General features: G+C 55.8%; 1 protein-coding gene across 1 annotated transcript; it reads left to right on the forward strand.

The window, feature by feature from the left end:
- The first annotated feature begins 6,998 nt into the window (after window positions 1–6,998).
- Window positions 6,999–8,360, forward strand: LOC121108804 (coiled-coil domain-containing protein 81-like). The gene is made up of 4 exons (XM_040656944.1): window positions 6,999–7,159; window positions 7,316–7,401; window positions 7,758–7,852; window positions 8,338–8,360. The coding sequence occupies exons 1-4, from the start codon at window positions 7,022–7,024 to the stop codon at window positions 8,358–8,360; spliced, it is 342 nt and encodes a 113-aa protein (XP_040512878.1). The 5' UTR covers window positions 6,999–7,021.
- Window positions 8,361–8,748: the final 388 nt, after the last annotated feature.

Genomic DNA, 8,748 nt, shown 5'->3' on the forward strand with positions numbered 1-8,748 from the left:
GCTCTAGGGGTACTAACTGCGCTATCCGTTGCCCTTTCTCAATTTTTATTGGAGGAAACGGGGGGTGTATACCATAATCTGGATCTCGCCCTGAAAGTCCACATCTATTACCCAGGGAGGAAAAAAGTCCGAGCATCGATGCTGAAGAACGCCCCAATAAAAGGGCCCCAACGGCGGTTCCATTTATCATTACTGGTCCTCTGATCCCTGTAACACACCCGCTCAGGTTTTGTGGTCATTAAGGTCGTGGTCACTGCGGCTGCCAAGTCCAAGCCGGCTTCCTGGTGTGGCTGGTTGCAGGGCTGCTGCTGGCTGGAAACGGCTACTTGTGTCTGCGCTGTGGCCGTCGTTTCTTTCTCGCGCTGGGCTGGGGGTTTCCCGACCGGCGTCGACAGGCATTGGTATTGTGGTTGTCCATACGACATGTCTGACACCATGAACCGGTGGCTTGACACTGACGACGCATATGTCCCATGCCGCCACAGCGATAGCATTTGATGCGACCAGCAACAGGAGATCTCGGGCCTAAATTTGTTGTCGCAGATGCTTGTAAGGATGCAAGAGCTGCTAGCACTTGATTGTGAGAGGCCTCAGCCTGCGCCTTTAAACCTGCCCCTAACTCCTTAATAGCCTCAACCAGAAATGCTTGGGGCCCCTACCGGCACACTTGATAGCTTTTCCAGTGCCTCTTCAATAGTCCAATTACTCCTCAAAGTACTCAGAATACTACGTGCTGTTGAATTACAATTTTGGAGCGCGCACTGTTTTAACATCACTCCTCTCATATACTCTGGCACCCCTGCCTTTTCAATAGCCCCGGCTACCTTATCTATGAATGCCCCAAAGTCCTCATCTCTACCTTGTCGGATCCCATATAAAATGGCAATCCATCAGGCACCTTAATCTTGTCCATGGCCTGTCTAGCTAAATACATAGTTTCTCGACATTTATCTGGCCCAATAGTGCTTGGGCTTGTGTTCTGAAAAAGGCCCTAGCCCTAAGAGTTCTTCGATAGTTACACCATGTAGTGGGTCTCCCGGCTGCCTAGCCTTTGAGACACTCTGATGGCACAGTTCTTGCCAATATGCATTAAACAACAGCTGTTGATGTTGTGAAAGGATCAATTTTGCTATTGCCCGACAATCGGATGGCAGCAATATCTGCGTACTCCAAATATAATCCAATATCTGCTTAGCTGGCTCGCTTTTTACCCAACTGACTAACTGTAGATCGTAGCTGCGATAATAATTTCAATCTAAAGCTGTGATGGTGGCCTGCATCCCTCCCGCAGGATTAGATTGCATATATCACCGGACAAAACACCATGTGCCGCACGGCCTCCACTGCATCGTTATCCCACCGCCTCCATGCAGGCCCGTGCCAGCGCTGCCCAAGGTTCCCGCCTCTCCGTGCAATGGCCCCCGCTAGGTCACATCTCTGCCCCAGGGGATCGGCTCACTGCTCGGAAGGTTTATTGGGCCCATTGTATAGGCGCAGGTGAACTACCGGCGCGGCCGTAACTAGGGGCGGGGGTGGGGCACTTGGCCCCAAACATGCTGACGTGGGCTGCTACCGCGGCCGGCGGCAAGACTAAGGTAGTCACTCTGCAGGGGGCAAACAGACAATCTGGCCACCCATTGTAATCCTTATTTCTCCCCTGTGCAGTACCGGGCCTGTTCTGCTGCCTTCTTTTCTGCTTGGTGCTGCAACAGCTCATTGTGAACTGCTCTCCACAGTTTCCCCGCATTTTTTTGCTGTCTTATCATCATCTAAAACTGCTTGCCAAATTGCATCCCCAAATTTACGCCATTCTGTAAGGTCATGTACTAAATGTGGGTCTTGAAAAAACCCTTTCGCATTGCCATAAGCTAATAACCCGGGGAGTTCCTTCTGTAAGTCTACTCCCTTAATTTGTCGTTTTCTCAAAACAAGTAAATAAATCATAAGCCGCTTGCCTTTCCATCCCTTATCTGTCAGCGCGCGCTATTGCAGCCTTACAAGGTCTCGGCGGCCCATATCGGCCAGGCTCTCCGATGAGGTCACCTAGGGCTCGGCACTCCTCTCTCTGGTTCCCGAGTGCTTTAGCCGTCCTCGCTGCTTTAGGACCCGAACTCCTTCGCTGTCCCACCGTGGTGCGCCGTTACTGGATCACGTCGGGGTCACCATTTGTAGGAAATCAGCGGGAGACAAGTCTCATGCTTTCACGATCAACAAGTCTCTGCTTTATTGAAGCACACGCAGGCATCTATACGATAGTTAATGAGCTACTACATATGCCAAATTGGGTTCTCTTATTGGTTAGTTCTTTACGTGAGAAAGTAACCATCAACGCTAGATACTGTGACAGTCCCGTGATGAATGCCCGATTGTTTACCGCATACCACTCAATTTTCTTAACTGCAGCATGTTCTTATCACTTCCTTGCTCCTGAGGGCAGCACGACCTTGCCTGGTTTAATGAGCAGGGCCCTATCTCCTTACCAGCTGCATCCCATCATGGCCCCTCTCCCGGAGCCAGTGCTCCGGGTCCCAAAAGCTCTCCACAAGAGCGCAGCCCCAAGAGAAGGACATAGCTGAGTTATTGTGGGGGCTTCCTCCAGGCAAGCTGCAGCACCCACTGCAAGCAACGGGCAGCATCACCTCAGCCTGCTCGTCCTCCTCCTTGGGTCTGTGCTGCTCCACAGCTTCAGGAGCCCACGGTGCGTGGCGGCATCTCACCGGGCTCTGCACACCGGGGACACAGTGACAGAGATGCGGAGGAAGGGACAGCTGACGGGGAACTCCTGCGTCCTCCTGGAGCAGGGTGCAGCTGGGATGTTGAGCTCTGAGGCTGCTCCTCACGGAGCCGCCTTGGCAAGTAGCATCTCCTGCCCCGTAGTCCATGTCTTCCCAAATCTGCGAGCTGGGATGCTCCGCTCGGGAGACTTCAAAGCCCAGCACAGAGCGTTGGCTGTGCCATCACGACGTTCGCCCCAGCATCCATCACCCTTGCGGCGGAGACATCAAACGCATCTCCAAATAGCTCCCCAGGCGCAGGCACCATGCCAGCTCAGCTGCTCTCCTCTCCCGGCCCACCCTGGGATGGCAGGCAGGCAGGCAGGCACACACCGCAGCCCCACGCAGGAGCCCTCACTGCAGCGGCCACAGCCATGGGGCAGCCCCACATCCACGGGGCACACTGCTAAGCGGGGCTGCAGTCCTCACACTGCTCCGTGCCGTTACCCGGGTCCCCACGGACAGCAGGTGACCCGGCATATGCTGGCAGCACGCTGTCCCCAGCAGGGGATGTGGGCTGACGTGGTGGCAGGGAACAGCACTGAGCACGGTGGGGATTTCTGCCTCCACCAGGAGACACTGCGCTCTGTCACGGGAGAAACTGCCTCGCTCTGCCCTCATCCTTCCACTCTGACTCACACAACAGCCAAACCTCAGCTTGTTTCTCCTTATCCACGCTTAACAGACCCCTCTGTGAAACAGCCTCGTGGACTTCTCCCACATCCTATTCTGAGGAGGCTCACACCTATGTCGATGATGTGACTGTTGAAGACCTCACAGGATACCTGGAACACCACTTGTATATTCCAAAGAAAACGTCTGCCATGGCAGCCTCACAGTAAGGAACTTCTTCCCAACACCTGGTCTAAACATACACTCTCCCACTTCCACACTTCTTCCTCTTCATGCAACCCAGGCTACGCTTGGCCTTCTGGGCAGCGAGCACACCTTGCCAGCTCGCGCTCAATCTCTCAGCAGTCCACGCTCCCAAATCCTTCTCCACGGGGCCGCTCTCCAGCCGTTCTCCACCCAACCCACGTCAGTGCTTGAGATCACCCCGACCCAAATGCAGGGCCTTGCTCTCGGCCTCGCTGAACTTCCTCACGCTGGCATGGGCCCACCTCTAAGGCTCTCCACGTCCCTCTGAATACCATCCCTTCCCTCTAACGCCTCACCTGCACCACTCAGCTCAGTATCGCCTGCACACACGACAAGGGTGCACACGATCCCACTCTCCCTGTCGCCTATCAAGATGTTCAAGGGATCCGCTTCCATCACCACTCCCAGCACTGAGCCCCTGAGGAACGCCGCTCGTCACCGCGCTCCACTTGGACACTGAGCCACCGACTGCAGCTCCCTGAGTGCCACCATCCAGCCACTTCCTTATCCAGCCACTGCTCCACCCATCACCCCCAGAAGGACGGCCTAAGCTTAGTGCTACAAAACATAACAAATCCTGAAGGAATAAAAAGATGCACCAAAGGCTCTGCAGGCCGTAACAAAAGCACTCTCCATCAAACGACCATCCCTCTTCTTTCACTTTGGGCCGTGCCGATTCAATTCCTCCATGCCGCTTGCTCTGTGCTTTGGACAGAAATCCTCTCCGGCTTTCTTCTGAACTTGGGAACAACAAAGAGCAGAAGAGGAGAGCAGTCAGAAGAAAGACAAGTGAGAATACGGGGGACAAAGCAAAGCAGAGAGGAGTGTAGAGGCAGAAGAAAGAGGAGAGAGGATACAGAGAAGAAAGAGCAGTAGAAGAGGAGTGCAGATGCAGAATAAAGACAAGTCTGGCAACAGGAAACAAAATCCAACAGAAGAGCAGTGCTGATGCAGAGGGAAAAGGAGTGAGGATGATGCAGGGGAATAAGAACAGGAGAAGAGTGAGAATGCAGAGGAAAGAGCAGGGAGGATAGAAAAGAAGGGAGAGCCTAAGAGGTGGGCAGATGGAAAAGGAGTGAGGGAAGAAAGAAGAGCAGAAGAGTAGAGCCGATGCAGAAGAAAGAGGAGTGAGGAAGCAGGGAAACATACAGCAGAAGAGAAAAGCAGATGCAGGTGAAAGAGCAGTGGTGAGATGCAATGGAAACCATCAGAAGAGTGAGGATACAAGGAGGAAAGAACAGAAGAGGAGCACAGCTGCCCGAGAATGAGCAGTGAGAATACAGGGAAGAAAGAGGAGGAGGAGAGCAGATGCAGAAGAAAAGAGACGTCACGTTACAGGGAAGAAAAGCAGGGCAGATGAAGTACGGAGAGGAAGCAGGTGAAAAAAACGCCAAAGAGCAAGGATAGAGATGAAAGAGCAGTGAGGATACACAGAGGATAGAACAGCAGAAGAGAAGCAGAAGAGAAAAAACAGGAAAAGAGTGAGAATGCAGACGGAAAAGCAGGGAGAATACAGGGAAGAACCAAGAGCCTAAGAGAAGTGCAAATGCAAAAGCAAGCGAGGCTACAGGGAAGAAAGGACAGCAGAAGGGGAGTGCAGGTGCAGATCCCCCAAACACAGCACTCCCTGCCCGCTAGGGTTGCGGGTGCGACGCAGTCACCACAATGACGTCGAGGATCAATGCCGGGTAATTCAGTGAGCGTTCCAACAAAGAATCAAGGAAAAAACTGCCAGGCAAAACTAAGAAACCTCTGGCAACAGGTCTTCAACGTTACGCGTAGAGTCCTTTGGAACAGGAGTTGTTTCTGTGTCAACAACTTGAAGATCAATTCAGGCAACGGCTACTAAAAGAAAACGAGTCACATTACATGGAGAGCAAGAAGAGAAGAGAGAGGAAACAGAGAGGTGCCAGCACTGCCACCCGGGGTGGGCAGCAGGCTGCTGGTGCAAGCGTCATCATGGGCGGCGGCCAGCACTGGCCACGCTGTCACCGCGTCGCCGTGGCGACGTTTGTGACACGGCCACCCGGGAGGGGTATGAAGGCGGTGCACGCTGGTGGGTCCTGCATCCTGAAGGAGCATCTGGTAGAGAGCAGACGCACCTGAAGGGATGAGCTCCGGCAAATGGCTGGCGCCAACAAGGAGCAACCCGCTGGCACGAGGCGGAACAGGATGAGCTTCTGCGAGGATGGCCCCGCAGCGAGGCGTGCCTCCATACCCCACATGCACCGACACCGAAGGTACACGGCTCCACAGCCACCACAGGAGCGCTGCTGCAGCCAATCTTGGCACCGCAGACGACACTTTCCATCTGCCACCTCACTCCCCGCCTGGCAGCGGGAGGGCTGCCGGGAAGCGGCAGGTGCAGAGTGTGACCCGCTTTTCCTTTGCCCTCCAGAGCGAGTTGCCGTCTGGGATGCGGTGGGCCGCCTACGTACAAGAGCACCTCCTGGTGCAGAAGGTGGGTTGGCTGCCGGGTTCCTCCTCTCCCTGTCCGCCTCAGCCAAGACTTCCTCCCACTCTTCCCCTCCACAGAAAGCAGGAAACTCACCCCACGTGTCTCTACTGGGCATGCCATGGGCTTCCTGCAAATCCCGCAGGATCACTTGTGCTGGGCGCTGTCCTGTCTCAGGGCTGATCCCGCTCGCGGGAAGCCTCTGGATCCCATCAGGCTGCTTCTGCCCTGACTGCTGTGCTGCATTTGGGAGGGCGAGGGGAAGGAGAGGACTGTGCAGCCCCTTCCCAAAGCCATTCCCGATGCCCTGGCTCAGTGCCTCTGAACAGCGGGAGAGGGCTCCTGAGCTCCGTCCCTGCCTTGGGACCGCTACATGGGCTCTTCCTCCAGCCAGCTGGCCCATAACCCTGCCGCCCTTCCTTTCTCTACCACTTGTAGGGGGGTCTGGATTCCCACCTTCGGATCCTTTGACACCATCTCCAGAGACATCAGGACTGAGGACGGGACAGTGACTCTGCGGTGGCCCGTCTTTCACTTGTCTGGAAACCTCATAGCCGTGCACCACCTCAAGCCCGCAGGGAGTCCCTGCCAGTAGGAGGGAGGATTAAAGCTTTGCTGGCTTCACGCACATGGGCCAACAGGGCCACCTGCCTCCATTCTCCAAAGCAAACCTCCCCCTCGGAGGAGCCCAGCCAAACATGGGGCCGTTCTGGCTGATGGCCACAAGAAGCAGTTCCAGGGAAGCACTGCGGAAAACCAACCGTATCATCAACTCCGTCCCTCCCATTTTTCAGCCCATAGGAAGCTGGAGCCGCTCAAGAGCAGCGAGGTGGCCGCAGCTGCCTCTGTGACCTGGCAGACAGCGCAGGCTTGCATCCAAAGCACCGTGTCCTGCTCTCTGGCTGCCTGAAGAATGGGGGAGAACGTTGCCGTTGTCTTCAAGGACATTGGAGTGCTCCACATCGATGGACTGACCTTCCACATGAAATTCTATTACGACTTCCTTGAGAAGCTGTCAGGGAAAGAGAAGTTCAGGAAAGCTCTTCTCAAGGTGAGCTGTAGCTTTCTACCACCAGCACCTGGCCAGCTGCTCGCGCCGTGCAAGTGCTGCGGTGCCAGTCAGCCCTCCCTGCCTTGGGCTCCTTGTGCGCCCAGTGCCTCAGCCGTCACAAGGACGTCCCACATCCTCCCTGTTCCTCCCCTGCAGGCCCCCTGGCTGCTGGACATGGTGGTGTCCCGAGCGGCACCGGTGGCCTCCCTGGCACTCTCTGGCTGCCTCGTCGTCTTTCCCAAGTGAGTATGTTGGGGGCTGTAGCTGCTGCTTGCTGCAGCTGCTCAGCTCTCATGCCGTAGCATTTGTTCCTTGTGACCATGGGTGTCCTGCCCTGCCCACGAGGATATGGCATAGAATCATCGCATCATTTGAGCTGGAAGGAACCCGGAAAGGGCACCTAGTCCCACTCCCCTGCAGGGAACAGGGACACCTACCGCCACATCAGGTTGCTCTCAGCCTGGCCCTGCTGAAGCCTTTAGAAAGCAGTGGCCATCATGCAGCATGAAAATGGGCCTGTCAGCAGGCAATCAGAGAGAGCCACAAGGATTGGTGGAGCGCTGCGTCCCACCGCTCACTGTCGTCTCCTCGCGTACAGGTTTCAAATGGAGTTTGTCCCCAAACCACCACCTGGGATATCCCGCAGGTCCTCAGGAGGCATCCCTGCGGAGGGGGAAACCAAAGGAAGAGGAGGCTTTGCCACCTCTCGCCCAGGGCAAGAAAGGTAAAGCAGCATCCAGCGCCTTTCCAGGGCACAAGCCACCAACTTGAGATGGGAAATCCCTTGCTGACCATCAGCCAAGGGCTCTGACTTACGTCAAAGCTTCACGCCAGCTCAGCACGGCCTCTTCCCACGAGGAATTGTTGGCCTCTCCAAAACCAAGGCGCTGGCTGTGACGTGCCCCCATCCCTGGCTATGGCAGGAGCCACCTCGGCACCTTAGGCCCCCGCCCTCCCCCAACAAAGGATATGGTCCCCAAAAGTCACCCTGTCAGCTCATCGTCACCACCCAGCTCCGCTTTCCCCAAAGCCACCGTCACTAATGCACTCCCAAAAGAGAGTCCCAAGATGGCAGAGAGGAGAAGTGGGGCCAGAGATGGTTTCAGGGAGGGTCCGCGGGCGGCACAGATGTCAGCAGTGGGGGGAGCAGAGCGGCCCTCCGCATGTTCTGGGAACAGGCCTGAGCGCCCCTGGTGAGTGAGCCAAAGGGTTGACGGTGAGTCTCCTCTGCCTTCCCAATCCCAGTGAGATTTGCTGGCAAGCCAACTAATCATCAAACGCTTTGAGCTCGGACAGTCTAGATGGAGGAAAACTCCGAAGGATAAGGAGCTTACTGCGCAAGGAGAGCTCTACGTCCAGGTGAGGCTGGAGGCTCTTGGCTTGGCATGTGCATGGGGGTGATTGACTGAGCCAACGAGAGCCCATTCCCTAGCCCCCAAAGGGTCCCTGTTTCTGGCTGCCCAACAGTGCTGGGATGGGGACGCCAGGAGCCCCCCAGCTCACAGGGCTGGCCCCTCTCTGGATCCCACGGGGGAGAGCCACGGGGCAGCGCTGAGCTGTCCTGTGGGGAAGGCTGCGTTGCAAGCCAA

The sequence above is a fragment of the Gallus gallus genome (genome assembly GCF_016699485.2).
Source record: "Gallus gallus isolate bGalGal1 chromosome 37 unlocalized genomic scaffold, bGalGal1.mat.broiler.GRCg7b 37_unloc6, whole genome shotgun sequence".
NCBI lineage: Eukaryota > Metazoa > Chordata > Aves > Galliformes > Phasianidae > Gallus > Gallus gallus.

Bases quoted from the DNA above. Each gene is read 5' to 3' on its own strand.
- LOC121108804 (XM_040656944.1), top strand. From the start codon at position 7,022: ATGGGGGAGAACGTTGCCGTTGTCTTCAAGGACATTGGAGTGCTCCAC. The intron at 7,160-7,315 runs GTGAGCTGTAGC...CCTCCCCTGCAG, and splicing joins TCAGGAAAGCTCTTCTCAAG to GCCCCCTGGCTGCTGGACAT. The intron at 7,853-8,337 runs GCTTTGCCACCT...TTCTGGGAACAG, and splicing joins GGAAACCAAAGGAAGAGGAG to GCCTGAGCGCCCCTGGTGAG.